At 39.7% G+C, this 17,662-nt stretch overlaps 1 protein-coding gene across 4 annotated transcripts in view; it reads left to right on the forward strand.

Moving 5' to 3' along the window:
• The window catches only part of vti1a (vesicle transport through interaction with t-SNAREs 1A), a 115,703-nt gene that overhangs the window by 10,071 nt on the left and 87,970 nt on the right, over positions 1 to 17,662 (forward strand). For all 4 annotated transcript variants that reach the window (XM_069155462.1, XM_069155463.1, XM_069155464.1 and 1 more), the window contains exon 4: positions 13,206 to 13,283. In XM_069155462.1, coding sequence (XP_069011563.1) covers positions 13,206 to 13,283 — 78 coding nt within the window. The remainder of the gene's footprint in view (positions 1 to 13,205; positions 13,284 to 17,662) is intronic.

Below are 17,662 nucleotides of genomic sequence, written 5' to 3' on the forward strand. Positions count from 1 at the left end.
GGACGCAGAGTAGCATGGCTCTTAGCAGTGGCTTTGATCAGGCAAAGAGGAGGCCCAAACCTAAGCTTAATTTAATGAAATCTATTGGGTAAACACAGCCAATATTTTCAAAGGGCCAGGTTAGCTCCGTCCCAGCGGGCGAGGCGGCAAACCCACGGGCGTCTACTGTGTCACACAAAACACAATCCAGCTTTGAGAGTGCGACTCAGATTATGTACCATCATGCTAATTGTAAAAGGGATTTGGGCATAATGAGATGTCACCTATAAACTGTCATAAAGCAACATTGGCCGAGGAATTTAGAGATGATTTTTGTCAGTTGTACATACTGGGAATAACAAAGCCCCTCCTTTCTCTCCCTTTTTGAAGGTGTTCTTTGTCATACTGTGAGGTCTGTGGTTGGATATGTTCACTGAATATAAACAAGTAGGAATGTTTTCAGTGAAACGGCATTCAGTGACTGTATAGTTAGCGATATTTCATGTGGTCTTCAAGGACGTTATATAAAATTTGGAACCGAAATTAATTAACTAATTATTTGATCAACAAATATAATTTGCAACCATTTTGATATTGAACCTTTTCCGAGTTCCACCTTGTCACTTGTAAGATTTGGCTGCTTTTCTAATCTTTTGATAAATAACAAGTCAGCTCTAACATCATTATATCATCGGTAAAACATAATTGAAATAACTTTGTCCGACCTTCTGGGTTGGTTAAAACGCAGTTTTCACAAGAAATGTTGGTCTCAAATCAAACAGACACATCTCATGGTAATTACTCTACAGTTGCTACAAAGTTTAGAGTACTCTTTTCATATTTTCTTTGCCTGTTTTGAATCCTGAAGGTCTCTTAATTGCTTTGTACAGATGATTCACAGTGTCTTCTACTGAGACGGATCAGTCTGCCTCCTTCTTGCACCAGCTGGTGTGGTTGTTGAACTCTTCTTGCAGCAGATGGCGGTGTTGCTCTAAGAATCTTCCTGTACTTAAGGTACATGACAAGGACAATATTGGGCACATTTACCAATTACTTTGCCCTTCTGATGTATGAGTGGACTTGCTATGATAAATCCCTCCACTTATTACCATGCCTGACCTCTCCTTTATGCTAAGAGAGAGTGAAAATAGTGTTCCAAAAAACGTCCTTGTGGTAAAAGTCTGTCCGACGACTAAAATGTCTTGTAGTAGTCTGACTCCCAACTTAATGTATTTCCTTTACTTTTTCTTGGCGCAGTCATGCTCTGAAAGGTAATTAAGGACACAAAATGAAATATGAATGAAATGGCAATGCCTTAGAAAAGTGGAATGTCCTTTTGAAATGGTATTGTAAACATTTCTTTCAAATATTCACATCTCCTCTCTCATTTACTCCTTCTGAAAAGTGTTCCTGTTAATATTTCACCTCCTCACATTGTGTTTTCTTTTCCTTCTTTTTTTTTTTTTCTTTTTTTTTTAAATAGCAAAATCATTTCTGGTCCAAATGTGAGAGGCTTTGTGTTCAAGGATCCTTGACTTTGAAAAAAGGTTAATTAGTAGTCATTAAGTATCAAGCTCTGACACGTTTTATTCGGTACTTCACAGTTTTCTGTCATTAAGTGCAAATGAATGCCTCGAATGGTCAAGGCAGTTTTGTTGATGGAATGAGAGCCATTGTGCTAGTTTTTTTTTTTTTTTGGTACAGTGCAGCCAGATTAATTTCCTTAGATCAACCCCAATTTTGAATTTTGAATAGAAAGCTTTTGTTAATTTGTCATAATATGCTGTTTAATATTCCATCAAGGACCACAAAGATGCCATTCATTACCACACATCAGTGTTCGTTTTTAAACGTGTGTCATCTCCCAGCCTTCAAATGAGATTGGTAAATATGTTACGGTACATAATGAGTTATTACAAGATGTGAAGAATGTGATACAGTCATATTTTTATTCACCTGAAGTACAGTGCTTAACTTCAAAAGAAGGCCTATCAGTAAGGTTTGAAATGATGATGGAAGGATTTCCTTCTGTCTCTTAGCTTCATTTATTCCATTATGGATCCAAATATTAAATACAAGGCCAGCTGTCACTGGGATACAACTATCCCTTCCCTAATTTATAGTTATCTATTGGGGGTATTGTTTGGAGCTTCAGTCATGGTCAAGTAGGATGTCTGGCCTGCCTTTTCTTTTAATGAAAACCTTTAGATGGAATGCCTCCTAGTGTCCGCCCAGGGAGATAATTAATGTATTTCTAAAGAGTCAGCCAGCCTTGAAATATTGAACAGTTTATTTGCCAGGTACACTGAGGTGAAAAATGGAATGAAAAAGCTGTTGGTGATGAATATTTTCCCTCTATGTATCAGTTTCATGTATCAGTGACCTTATGGAGATTACTTGAAATGTTGGGGCAATCATTGAGTGCCGCTTTTAATGAATCGGAACACTGGACCTTTTAAAGCCTGTGAAAACTTTTGAATGTGAAAAAAATGGTCTAATTAAAATGTTGAAATACAAATAAAATAGATGATTTAATTGGATGTATTGCATGTGGATGTACCGCTGATGAGACCAAATGGAGTTGTTGTAGAGGAGCTAATGACTGACTCTTGACTTCACCGCACACAGCTGCAGCTACATGTTGGAGTTGCCAGTAAGAATGTTATCAGAAGTTTTCCATAAGCCTCTCTTTCTGGTGCCAAACCCCAGAGCTATTTGTTGCCTCTGAATCTGAGGGTCATCCACGAGCTGTTCATCACTGGCAAGGAATTAACATTTTTCTAGGGTTATTTTTTTTTTTTTTTTGTATTTTTGGGGGGGAAATGCCATGTAAGATATAGGGTTTTGTCTTTGTGTGAATGGTTGGAGTTCATCGTTTGAACTTTGTATTTGGAGTCCACCACCAAACAGATGAAGATGAGGTGCGTTTCAGTTATTCACAATGTTCATTATGTTCATGTTGTTTTTTTAATTAGTGATCATGGACATTTCAAGGTTGTGGAGACTGTCCAACTTTGTCTGCGAGTGGTCATAAACTCATTATGTTTGGCGCAATTAGCAATCTAAACAGAGAAAGAAAAGTTTGCAAAGTCATTTATCAGAAAGTTACGTATTTGTCATAAGAAGCTCCGACATAAATATCTTTTTTTTTTTTTCATGAAATGCCGATAATTATGTTGAGATTTGGGGTTTTGAAGGGAGATTTTTGGACGACTGTACTTCCCAGGCTAACCACACTAGTAGTGATTATATATTAGCATTGTTGTAATCCATCTTTCTTGTTGTTTGCCCCTTGTCCTCATTATGGTGACTCGTGCGAGCAACAACATGACAGACAGACATTAGTTGGATGTTAGACACTTTAAATCGCCTTAGGTTGCCTTGGCTTACTTGTTCATATTAAACACAGAGGAGTAAAGGCAGATTGACTCTTTTCATGGTTTGTTGCTTAACAACCCATCAACAACACCAAAGTCTAATCACTCATAACCAGTTATAAAAGGACTCCCTCAACTGACAGGGATTTTTTTTCCCCCCTATATTTCCTCTGCTGGTTCTGAGTGCAGATTTAAGATGTAAGCAAATAGATCTTCTTCTCTTCTTATGAATTATGGCTTTCATTTGGAAGTCGTTGTGCACAGTATGTCTTCCTCAAGCCCTTTGTGGATTTGTGGCATTGGAGGCTTTTCCATGTCCTCTTTACGGACACCAAGATGGGATTCATTTGTGGATTAGCCTTTTGTCACTCATGTTGAAACCATTTATTTTAATGGGTTTGATGGTGTAATGGCAGTGGTGGGTCAAATCTGGGTTGAAGGACGGAGTCGCAAGAAGGACAAAAGGATGCGTTGTCCAAAAGTACCATGTTCACATTGGATTATTGGGAAAAGTGTGAGACACAAACCAGAATGTCAACATTAGCAGTTATTGTAATTATTTCTTTTACTTTTTTGTGATTAAAATGTATAGATAATGTTTTACAAATATAAATTCTATGAGAAGCATATTCTGACATGGAAGCAATCATCCCAACACAGTGACAAATCAATAATAAGTAGTAATCATTTGATTCCACAGTAATGTTCATGGTTGATGGGTCTTTCCTTCAAGCTGAAAATGTCCCTTTGGGCAAAGTATGGACGATCACCCCATGACTTAAACAGAATGACGGTGCTGTCAACCACATGCGATGCCAGTTAAGCAATAATAGGGGATTCTTCTACTCCGTTTTCCGATGTGACTATATCGTGGAGTATTTAAAGTTAACAATTGTATGTGATTTTGTAAGTTTTTGGCCTTGTTATTAACCACTTGCTTTGAAAAGTTGCAGCGATAAGATGCTGGAAAAGCAGTGGTGTTTTTCAAATGTTTCCAAGCCTGATATTAAAGGTACAGGTAATACAACTGCAGAATCATAAAGGACTACGTTTGCAGAGTGTTCTATGAACATGATGAGTGTGAATTTGAGTATCTCAGACTGAAAATTAGAAATAAATGTTGCTTCTTTGTCATGCTTCCGAGCTTCACGGTCATTAACAAGATGAGTCCCTGTCAGGAGTTGACTCTCAGAAATCCCATACCCTGTAATTTGTAAGCAGATCACCCCCCCCCCCCCCCCCCTCCTACTACTTCTGCGTCTCTTTATGTTAACGCTTGTCTGTATGGATGGGGTATCTGCATTATGCCTGGAGCGAAGGATTTGTTTGGCAGTGTGCAAATTCGGCCGTTATCCTTCCCCGCGATCGTTTCCTCTCTCGCTTATCTCTCCTGGCCCCTCCAAAGTCACAGCACTTCCACACACAGTGACAGCGATCAGTATAGCTTTCAGACGCTCGTCTGGCTGAGTCTGCCAAGAAGCGAAGGCCCTCCCAGGTCCCCTCACTGTCCTCAGGGCTTGTGTGATTGAGTGACTGGAGTGAGTGGGGGCCAAAGATAATAAGGAGGGGGGGGGGGGGTATAAAGACATGGAGCGATGATATGATAACACCCTCCCTCCTCCTCCTCCCCCTACTCCCTCTTTTTACTCCCCTTTCCACCTCCCCTTCACTTTTCTTTCTGTTCTTCTTTCTGTCCTACCCCCGGTTTTCGTGCACCGAGCCTGTCCCACGCAGTAGTGTAAACCAGAAGTGACATGTGACACCCACTCCCCAGTGATGTGCTGACAAGCGGGTACTAGAATAGGTGACAGTGTTTTCTTTTTTTCTTTTTTTTTTTGCCAGACTGGCTTAAGTATGGCGAAGGGCTTCATGAAGTATTTATGAAATATATTATGAATCATTGGGTCTGTGTTTTTCTTCTGTATTTTAGGCAGTGGCATTTGCTTTTTAATAAGTTGGCCTCAGAGAAGGAGATACGGGGAAGAGGGGTAAATAGAGGAAGAGCTCTTTACATTTCAACTTTACTGGTGTTTCTTTATAGTGAAAGTTCCATGTTTACACATGTTTTAACCCCTTGCTCCACAGCCCCTTCACACAAACACACACACACACACACACACACACACGCACACACATGTGTGCACACAAGTAAACTTAGTTTCCTCCTGTCATCCTAAGTGTTTCTAATGAGGGAGCATGCCAGAAAGAAAGGGAGAGCGTTTTTGCTCTCAGCGACCAACAATTTAGCCTTTTCTCTGGTGTTTTTGAAGCTCGCAGTGGAATCTGGCTGAGGCCTTGATCAGAATTACATTGTGGAGGATGAATTAAGTGTTGTTGTTTTTATTTTTTTTTTTTTTTTTTTTTTTTTTCAATTATCCCAGAGGTTGGCCAGCATTAATGCATCAGCTTGCTCCTGCAGTGAGACTAAACTCTTTAGTTTTGTTCCCCTCATCACCACAGAGAACTTGTTTGTTCTCTGTTGTCAGGCTTTTAGTATATTTGTGTCTTTGTATATTTCTATTCTGAAATTATCCATTTCACGTAAGACATTTTCCCAGTATTAAAAAATGTATTGCTTGTTTAAAGAAATAATCAAATTATCTAATTATACATTAAATACATTTTATTTTTATTTACTCTGAAGGGGCTTTTTCTGTACTTTTCTGCAATGTTTTTGTTAATTATTCAACTCCTGCTCCGGTGTTGAATACAACACGTTATTTTCTGTTTCCTTATGGTTTTTTTAATCGGCTTAAGAGGTGTAAGCAAGTCTTCTGTGTAGCCCTCAGTTGGCTGTCTCTCATAATTTCTGAAGCACTGTTTTGAATTCCAGTACAGAACCTGCAGACTCCCAGGAAACTGCTAAGTGTATTGGGAAGTTCAGGAGGGCACATGTTGGAAGGGCTTTGGAAGGGGGCCTTACTGGCCTCATCAGCATTTGAATGTGTTCTGGCTGGAGAAATAACAAAGTATACATAAATATATAGAGATAATGATCTGGCTAAGTCCCTATGTGTGCTGCTGTATTCTTATGCTAATGAGCAAGCTATTCAGCACCAACAATGGTCACATTACAAGAAAAGGCAAAGCACTGAAGGAGATAGTCTTCTGTGTGCATGTCCACTGAGGGACGCGCACATGCACATGCTCAGCAGGCCCGACTCCTCTCCCTTTGTGTCTAGGTTTTTTTTTATTTTTTTTTTTTATTACGTTTTTCAATTTTAGATAACACTCCAAGAATAGACATCAAACAAAAATGAATCATAAATCGAGGTCAGGAGTGAGCCTCTTTCCAAAGCAGAGAAAGGGTTAAAAGTGAAGGTATCTTTAAAAAAGATGGGAAGACTGATAGGAGAGGAGCTCTTCTCAGCAGAGGGTTCAGTGAACCATATGTAGGTGCCCACAGGCTAATGGGCCGGTTGGTCCCTGGCTTGCCAGGTATCCTGTATGCACATCTCCTACACCCTCCCCACCCCGCTCCCCCCCCCAATACACACTCTCTCTCTCACACACACACACACACACACACACACACACACACACACACACACACACACACACACACACAGACACAGACCAGACACACACTCTCTCTCCTTGTCATCCTCCAGCACCCACCTCTCCCACCCCTCCCACCTTCACTCTGTGAAAATACCTCCTCCACTTTCCTCTAATCTCACCTTTTTCTCTGGTGCTGACCCGGGGAGGCCCACTTTATTCCCCACTGCACGCCAGCAGCCAGCGTTGTGATCGGAGCCCGGGCCCCTGCGCTGGTTCCCCTCTCCTCTCCTCTCTCCTTGCCCTGGCTGCCCGCCTCCCCGACGGCTCTGCTCTATTGATTTACTCCTCCAACCAATGCTGTCTGTCTCTGTTTTGCACCACCAGCACCTAGGTCCCTCATCTCTATAACCCTCCCTCTTTCCTCATTTTCTCTCGCTCTCTTCTTTCCGCCTTTTCACACTTTCTTTCCATCTTTCTCTCTTTCTGTCCCCTCCTACACAACCATGGGCTAGAAAAACCTGACAGGACAAGAGAGAAGAAGGAGGGAAAGAGAGATGGAAGGATGGCAGTGTGGGAGGGGAAACGGGGCCTTTGATTTTTCATTAGAAGCACCTTCATATTTTAATACTGGGTTTAATCGGGCCCTCGTGCCTTAAAGAAATAACCACAGAGAGATGATCCCTCGGATCTCCTCGAATTTGCTCTTTTGTTTGGAGTTCACTTGCAATCCTCAACCCCCCCCCCCTCTCCGCTCTTCTCCTCTCCTCTCTCGCTGTCTCTTGGCCTCTCACTTTGTGGTTACAGTCGTTAGGCTTATTGACTGATCTCGGCTGTACTTAGCAATAGAAATGACTTTGACAGGGAAATACACCACCGGTATCACAGAGGTATAAGCATGAAAGGCCCCTATCAGAATAGTGTAGTCTTCCACCAGCAAACGGTTCCCCTTGAGATAATATCCTGTTTACTTGTGGGTTAAAAAAAAACACTAAAAAAACCTGATAGATTCAGTGACGCAACGTTAAAACAGGAATTATCTTTTGAAATTCTATTGAATCAAACTAATACAGAGAAGTTTTTTCACAGTTGTCTCTGACCGTGTCAGTGTTTTTTTTGTTTTTTTGTTTTTTTGTGACATTAGATCTTTTTGAAGCTGCTTCAGTCTGTCACCCTAACAAAACAAAAAAAGTCTCCATCACCTCATACCTGCTTAGTTATGTCGCGGGCTCATTTATTACCTCGCCCCGATTGATCATTCACCTTTTATTTGTGTTTTCGACAATCGCCTCCTTGAGGTATTTCATGGAACACAATGCAGTGTGCGCAGAAGCCACCAAAAGCACCAACCTGTGAGCTAATGAGAGGCCCCATGCTGTTATCTAAGGCTCCGGCTTCCCTACCACTGCTGCACTTCTATTAGGGGAGAGAACACACACCGGGCTACCGTTCACATATGTCGTGCGCGTACGTTCTCTAAAGGAGGCTTCCCCGGGATGCAAAGGCTCACAGAAGCCCCCGTCTTCCATACAGTAGCCCTCGTGTATGCGTACGCACTCGCGCGAACAGCCAGAAGTGAAGGATTCAATGGCACCAAAGACCACGATAAAACAAAGGCACAAATGACACCCTCCTGTGACAATCCCAACAGTAGCTGCTTCGCTTTGTCTGATAATATATCAAATGTATTATATTAAAAAAAAAAAAAAAAAGAGCACTTAATTGAACAACCTCTCCCAATTTGTTTGTGTTAAAGGAGAGAAGACGCCAGACAACAATTTGTGTGTTTTCCTTTGTGCCGGCTGAGTGCATGTGTGTGCACGTGTTAAACCCCTGCCAAGCCGAGATGCATTATTTAAGATGCTGTTGTGATACTTGTGCCTGCTTAAAGGTCTCGGCTTCCTTTTAACGCCATGCCGCATCAGTCCACCTCTGCCCCCACGTCTGGGAGGGAACCAGAGTGGGACCTGCTGGCACTGGTCCACACATCAGCTGGGAAAATATCACAGCAGGGGAGGAAAGGAAGTGATATAGATAACCTTTGAGTTTAGCACACGTCTTTGTGAATAGAGGCATTTTACTGCCTCACTTTGTTGTCATTTCATTGCTGACTTTAGACATTTTTGTATTTTTCCATTTTTACAAGATACTTAAGGATGTTAAACTCTCAGATGTGTTTTTTCATTTTATTCCCACCCTAAAGTTATTTTTGGTTTTGATATCTGCACATTCGTAACGCAACTGTGACAGTTAGGAAAATACAAGGTTAAATGCCAGTTTGAGGCAATCACAGCTTGGACATGAGAGTTATTAAGTCCAACTTGCCCAGTCGGTCTCCTACTGGTGAAAAAGCCTGTAATGGAACATAGTGTTATAAATTGAATATGGTTAATTACTCTTCATGCTATGCTACCAGCCGTGTGTGCAGGGTGAAAAGGAAAAGCTTGGAAAAGTAAAGGGAAAAAGCATCTGCAGAAGAACTTCAGGGCCCCTCATTACACTCTGCCCCTGGGTATTTTTACGCCTTTTATTTCCCATCTAATGAACTGTTTACATTTTTTTTTTCTGCTTTCTAGGCACCACAATTATTCGACTTGTCCTTGTGTCATTCGTTGCAGTGGGCAAAAAGCACGGAGGAGAGTTGGAGGGCAGTAAAATGTGTATAGAAATCTCAGTTTATTTTATTGTAATTATTGGGAACTTTACCTTACAAAGACCTTAATTTTAGGCTGCTTGCAATTTAAATTGAAAGGGCATTGTTTTACAGTTATGAGCCCATTTTCTGTAAACAGATTTATAAAAAAATTTACTCTGCTTTGCGGTTTGATGGAGGACAATATATATTATTTAGACAATATATACCAATGAATGCCAATAGACTGTAAAGGAATTGTCCACAAAGAAAAGATCCATAGCTTTGTCATAATTAAATTAATATGATTTGCTGCTCAGAAGATTATGCTGAGCTGATTAGCATATCTGATATGAATTGTTATGCATGCATATGTAATTACATTTTGATGGATAAAGAAGAATACTTTTTTCATCTGCTCTCCATGTCAACAGAGGTAAAACGCGTGTTTTTGACAGGACACCAGCACCTCCATTGCCGCGTTTGACGGGATGTGTGGAGTTTTTAAAGGCAGGCCACTTTGCATAAAGTTAAGATGTACCTTTGTACTTTTCTGGTGTGCTTCCGGGAATAGAAGCAAATTCTCACCCAAGATTAAAAAAGTGACAAAAGACAGACCTTTCAAAAGGATTTAAAAAAAAGCTCCTTTTTCTTTCTTTTCTGAGCAATGAGGTATCTTCTGAAAGCGCTCATTCTTTTTTAGATTACAAAGGCTGATTAGTCGGTTTTGTCTTAAGATGCAGAGCTCTGTCTCCTCGCACTGTAAATAGATTGAGTCAATTTCAATGCATTTTCTTTATTGAAAAGAAGATTTTACTACGGAACAGGAAACTGATATCTGCTTTCCTGACCTCGAGAGTGAGCTTGTTGTCACTTAACACCCCAAACTTATAATCAAAATCTGTTAGTGTATTAAGCAGTCAGTATTGCACCTGCTTATGTTATACATCAAATGGGAAGGCAGTAATCGCTCAGGAATCTGTTGTTTTCCAGAGGGGGAATCCAAAAACCGGAGTGTATACTGTTGGTACAGGGGAAGTAGCGGCAACACTTTTACTTCAATGACATTTCCCATTCTTTATACTCTCTTTGTTATCTACTCTGTTCTCATTGCAGAAACCCTTCATACATTCATCTGTAACAAACAGCTATTTAGAAATACCAAAAAAAAAAAAAAAAAAAAAAAATACAACCCAGCGTATGGTTTGAAGGCGACGTAAGCCTCAACATTCAAATCAATGCTTCTCCCAGGCATCCTCGTCTCAATTACTGGCGAAGTCGTCTTTCCCCCTAAGTTGCTCTTCAGCTCTTTAAGATGAAACTCGACTTAAATGGAATATGTGGGTGTTTTCCTGGCAAAAAAAAAATAAAAAAGTGCGCGTGTCTGGTTACAAGTGCTGTCTTAATATTGTCTTTATTGTCTTTCTGGTTTTACTCATGTCTGAAATTCCTTTTAAAGTCCTTACAACAGCAGCCCAGTGACCTTTTAGTTACCCTTGCTCATAAGGTGGAGCCTAAAAAAAATGCTGACAATGGATTTCAAAAGACAAATTGATGTAAGAATTAGTTTATTTTTTTACAGTGACAAAATGTGATTCCGTTAAATTATTTGTATTTGCTATAGATATTTCCATGCAGGATGAGTTTCAGATGGAAGAAACAAAGCAGAAATCATTACATTATGTATGTTAATGTGTAGATCACTAAGGTATCAAAAGTGTGAAGGAAGCAAATTGACTGGTGGGATTAGAAGAATGAAGACTGAAACCCTTGTGGGCGCATGTTTCTTCAGTTTATTTACTTTTTCTAGATGTTTGGGAATTTTCTTTCATGTAATTTAGTCTCATAGCAATTATAACAAACTTAAAAGTAGTAATTGAGCTGTAGATGAATTACACAACTAACTTAAACACCTCATTTTGAGAATGCGCTCCTGTGTAATATGTGTTTGGGGGAATGGGGCGTGGGGGGGCTTATTTGAGTCTACGCTGCCAATCTTGTCTTTTCCCCACAGTAGGCAGTTAGTGGTTATCTTAGGTCCCTGTGGTTGAGTATTGTTTGGGTGCGCTCTTTATCTAATGGGTTTTGTGGTCTGGGTCAATCAGGCCCTCTGTCTAGTCAGTAATTACTCCAGAGAACTGTGGCCCTCACCATCGCGATAATAACAGCCAAATCACATCAGCCATGACTTTCCACTCAGTGCTCCAGATTATGAGGAGAGACGAATAAAAAGAAGACAAAAAAAAAAAAATCAACTGGCTGGATTTTTGATTGGCTCCAAAGTTATTTCAATCCCGCAACTTGATATCATCACTCTTGAGGTTTGAATTGTCTTTTTCAAGTTTGGTTTGTGCTTTTCTCGTGGAAGGTAGCATTAAAGTACTTAATGCAATAGCTTCTTCAAACTTTTACTGATAATAGAAAGATAGGAGGAAAGTATACTGCCTTTGGGGGGGGAGAAAAAAAAAATGTCCCCACAAGGTAATTGATACTCCTTCACTGATTCTGTGTCTTTGTTTTTATTTTATTTAGAGTCAATTACAAAATAAATATTGAAAAATTGAAAGAATTTGTGTTGAGGAAAAGTGATATTTTCATTCCTCTGCTGGTATTTCTCTTTGATTTTTGCCCACCTCCTGCAGCCCACCTAGAAACCCTGTCAAGGCAGCGAGAGAAAGTGAAGGAGGCTTAGTAAACACTTTCTGTGTCTGCTGCTGGTGTGTATTTAGTTTAGAGGGCATGCCAAGAGGCTGTTTTTCCATGGGTCGGGTGTCTGTAAACAAGCAGTACAACGGCAGCCCACTCTTCCACAATCGGAGGTGGCACGCTCTGAAGTGTGTATGAAATGTGTGTGTCTGAGTGTTTGTCTTTTTTGGGTGGATTTTTTTTTTTTTTCCTTCTTTTTTTTTGGTGGGGGGGGGGGGGACGGGGACATGGCATTCCCTCTTATTCTACCGTATCTGGAGACAGAGAAAGTGAGAGAGAGTTGGTGTCTGTGTGTGTGTGTGTGTGTGTGTGTGTGTGTGTGTGTGTGTGTGTGTGTGTGTGTGTGTGTGTGTGTGAGAGAGGCAACCCCAAATCCGATGGGCCGCCAATGGGTGATGAATTATTCCCTGTCTGAGTCACAGCATTGGTGTTATCACAGAGCCTGCCACTGCACTGGGATGACAGCAGTGACAGCCCCCAGAAAAGATTTAGCGCTGACAAGTGATACTTCCTCATAATACATCTCCCTGGCCCTCTCCCCTGTCCCCCTGTTCCACAGCCTCTCCATGCACACAGGATGATTTTTTTTATTTTTTTATCCCTCAACTTGTATTTGTTTAAGTGGGCAAGGTGGGGGGGAATAGGAAGGGGGTCTCTTTGCCACCACTTCTATGGCATAAGTGCACTAGGTACAGTAGATCACCTTGGAAGGAGGTATGGGCACAAACCCAGACTACTGCTTGTTGTCAGTACTTGTGTTATAGGGGCACACACACACACATACACATACACATGGAGACACACTCTCACACACACATACACAACCTGCATGTGCATGACTCGGTTTGTCACCAGTTCCATTAGGGGGCTCTCGTGCTTAAGGAATGCCTGTTGTGTTTTTGCATCCACAGTACTAAGCCATATTTCCCCACTTGTTTTCTCTTTTTGCTCTCCTCCGTTTCTTCCCTCTCTTCTTCTTTTCGTCCTTCTTCCTCATCTTCCTCCCCCTGCAGAAAAGGTCACGTATTGCCTACAGTGATGAGGTGCGCAACGAGCTCCTGGGGGAGGACGCCAGCTCTTCGGAAGGCCAGGTGAGGTGCTAATCAGGGGCCCAAACGGCACCAGTGTGGGTGGCTGACTGGCCCCCAGGGTGAGGAGGTGGGCCCCTTATAGGGGCCATCGAGAGCTGAAACCACACTATTGTCACCAAGTCATGCGGAAGGAACACTGTTTAATGCAAAGCTGGCTTGCCAGTGAGTGGGCTCAGGGCATGGGACCAGTGTCTGGCCAAAGCCAGATTGTGACCGACACAAACACACACACGCACGTATGCACAAGTACGCACACATGCACACCTAAACACAAACACACAATCCAAATCCAAAATTTGAATCCAAAACCCCAGCCTCCCCACTCTAACAGTCCCACAGCTGTTCTCCAGCCGGGTGCGGACTTCGGCTTATAATAGATCCTCACGATGAAGATACACACACACATATACACACACACACACGCACACACACGCATGCAAATACACACGCAGAGAATTTGTAAATTTTGTTCTCTTGTCTGTTTGTAAACTCCAGCGGTGGCAAACCTGCACAGTGCAGATACTCAACATGAATAAAGACACAGGTTCACCATAATGATGGCTGAAAAAAAAAAAATCACTGAAATATTTGGTGCAACGCTCCAGAGAAATAATGTTTTAGTCGCTATATACTTTTATTTATTATTTAATGCCAGTCTTTAATCAAAAATCTTGAATTCTATTTGACTTCTATTTGTTTTTTGTTTTTATCTATTATCTATCAACATATTCACAGTTGGTTTTATTGTTTATTAAAAGAGAGTGAGTGACAATATCAGCTCAGCCTGTTGAAATAAAGACCACATTATCAATTTTCCTTCATTGTCAGCAATGTCTACAAAAGATTCATTCACACCATTTATGCAAGTATCAATGATTTAATAAAAACAATTATTCGGAATTGTGATCTTGATGACTCGAAAACAAAATATGCCACACATTCTTTTAAACCTAAGTTGTTTTGAATACATTGTTTTGAATAAAGCTGCAACAAAACAGCAAAACAACGTTTTAACATTTAAGACGCGCTTACCTATTGCTCACCTGCACAACTGCCACTCACACGCAGCCACTCTCAACTATGACCAAACGTCTTTTAACTAATTATATATTGCCTTTGGAATCATCTGTCAACTTGCAGGGGTTACTGTGTCTCAAGGCACACACTATCACACACACGCTCACACGCAAATAAATGCTTTGCACTTGCAAATGTGCACACTCAAAAGAAAAGAAAAAGGATGAATATTGAAATGCATATTTGCACATTTAGTCCCACAGTGCTGTATGGGAGTATATTTAGATGATTCACAACCAAGCATAGCTAAATAAAGTTGTCTGTGTTTTTTTTTTTGAACATTTCCCTATTACCATTTCAATGATGACCCATGAACTGCACATCTTAGAAACATATGTATCCTGAGCCAAGATGTGTAATTGATATGCATATTCCTGGCAAATTAGCGAGACACAAAAGTGACTCCGACATTTTATGCAGAAGTTGGAAAGAGACTTGCTGTCAGAAATGCCACGTTTGAAATACTGATGGGTCCTATCAAGATCTTGTCAAGGAAAAAAAACTGAAAAAAAACAGATCACATTTCATTTCAAATCTTATTTCCCCTTCATTAAAAATGGATCCAAAAATATTTAAAAGTTGTATTTATAAATTTTGAATCAAAACATCTCAAACGAAAATACCGAAATAAAAGCTTTAGGATTAATATTGTGGCATGATATTACACATTTGTATTATAGGTGTTTGGAAATTACTGCTTTATTGTAATTATTAAAATGAATATTAGTCAATAGACAATAATTATCAAATTTATTTTATATTGTTTTATATCATATAATTGAATTAATAAATGACAATCTTGTTTAAATCCATACATGTAAAAATAAAGATAGTGGAGTATGACGTTTAAATCTCAGAACACAAATCCACAGCATGTTATTTTTCATTTAATAACAACAATAATCATTTTAACTATAAAATATAGAACCATATTAAAAAAAAAAATCTACGTTATTTATTCCATTAATATAAATTATACACTAGAGGAGGTATAAAATAGTTTTACCTTTGAACATATTTATCTTTGGGAATTTAGGGCTAATGTAATGCATTTAAAAATCAAAGCTATACTAAGAGACATAGTCCCTTTTTTATTCTAGTATTCATTTGATTTTATTTTCCAAATGTATATTCTCTAATAATTTTACCAGTATTCAAAGCATTACTATGTTTAAAAATGTACGATGAAATAATTGTATATTTACAATTAAGTTATTTAAATTCAATAATTGAAACTATTCATGTCTGATGTGACACTTTAAAAATTATAACATCTAAAACACACACCAGTAGAACCAGTTCAAGCAGGGGGGAAAAAGCAAAGTAAATAGATGATATACATTTTTCCTTTTTCTTCCAGGTGCTGTGTTTGCCTCATTTTCATTTTAAAACTTGTGGAGATAATAGTTGTCTTGGTCTTGCTGTGAGTGGAGTACTCGGAACTTCAGTTTTTTTTTTTTATCTAACGAGACGGCGGTGATAGGAGAGGGGAAAAGATGGTGGGGGCTGGGGCAAGTTGGTCAATTTAATTCCTGACGATCTGAAAGAGGTCAGGATCATTTCATATAGCCCTGGCTGAGCAGATCATTACCAGTCACAAATCTGTTGGTTACATGGCAAGGATTTATAGCTAAGTAAATAGGGAACCGTCATAAGTTCTGAAAATGGCGTGTTGGCCCTGCGATAATGGCTAAAGGACGATTTAATAGAGTTCGGCATTTATTCGTTATCTGTATGCGGACAGAGACTGAATTGGCACTATCACTCATTTTTTTAATAATGTGGTAGGCTACCATTGCACATTTTTTCTTTCTGTTTCCTCTGCATGCAACACACGCACAACTCTTGGTGTGTGCGCGCGCACACACACACAGACACACACACACACAGACACACACACACAGACACCACACACAAAGCAGCAAATGCACACACATTTTTCACACACGAACACTATACGGAATAGTTTCGATTTCAGTCACAGCAGAAGGCTTGGCCACAAGAGATTGTGCTGGTTTGAGCCGGCATGGACCAGATTTTACAGGCTACAAAGGAAGCCGATTACCACTTGTATCGAATTCCGTATTGGATAAAAAAAAATCTTTTGTTTGAAAAAAAAAAAAAAAAAAAAAATTGCTGATTATCATAACAGAAAAATTGCAGCAGTGCAATTTTGAATACTGGCTGGCATCACAAAAACACAAGGAAAGGCGCTCATGCAGGAGTAATTATACCATTTACAATATTCTGTATTTACTGCTGTATATCTCTTGAGCAACACGAGCATCGTTGGCCACACTAAAGAATGGATGCCAAAGAAAAATAAAGCTAAACAGGAAGAAACAAGAACCACAGCTCAACATGCCCCTCGTATAGTTTTAATAAATCCTCCACAAGGACTTGCAATCAGTCAGGCAGCACAAATGAGCTCGAACAAGTTTTGTTTGGTATCCATTGACTGATGGCTGAGCTGGGGTGAGGGATCGCAGGATCTGATGGGTTTGTTCAATCCCCCCAAATAACCACATCCACAGTGTCGTTTTAAACTTTGGCCTCTTCAATAATGCATTCTTAGCAGGGAGTTGTTGCTTAAGTTAGAAAAGACAGTTTCCACTCTAAAGTGCGTCTTTTTACTGCCGACATTTTCAAGGGTAAGAGCTCTTTAGAAAAACATAAAGTTATACTTGTTTACCTCCCACGTTACAGATATTGACAGTATTTTTTGTTTACACCACGACAGTAAACTGTAGATATATTTTTATGATGAGCAAAAATGATGCAAGAACTATTTTTGAGATGCTTCTAAAATTACAAGGGCGACTGTTGTGGCAGAAGCAAGATTGTAGTGTGAGAATTAGTTTATGATTTTTGGTTGTTTTTTTTTGTATTGTATAGATTCTTTCAGAATCCATTATTTATGAAACATTTCTTCGAGTGTATCTACTGGTAGTGTTTTAAATAGAGGAGAGAAATGTTTGCAGTGCAGTATTGTTTTTTTGTTTTTGTTTAGGATATCAGTGTATTGTTTTTTTTTTTTTAATTTCTTTATTCTGGCCATAAGAGCTCCTTGTCACCTGTTTGGGATTATTTTATACCAGATCTGGTGCATTTCTGGACCTTCTGCCAGCTTTGTTTTTAACCCTCGAGTTAAAAAGCAATCAGGTTTGTTACTCAGGATATAAAAACTCTCCCCTTATTTGACAATTATTCAATACTTAGCAAATCCAAAATATACTTCCTTCCCCTTTCTCTGCCAAATGTGTTGCATTCCCACAATAAGCCTTTCTTCCTCCTCTAGAACT

The sequence above is a fragment of the Embiotoca jacksoni genome, unplaced genomic scaffold, assembly GCF_022577435.1.
Source record: "Embiotoca jacksoni isolate LCO1_2020_lvr unplaced genomic scaffold, fEmbJac1.0.p SCAF_20, whole genome shotgun sequence".
NCBI classification, from domain to species: Eukaryota; Metazoa; Chordata; class Actinopteri; family Embiotocidae; genus Embiotoca; species Embiotoca jacksoni.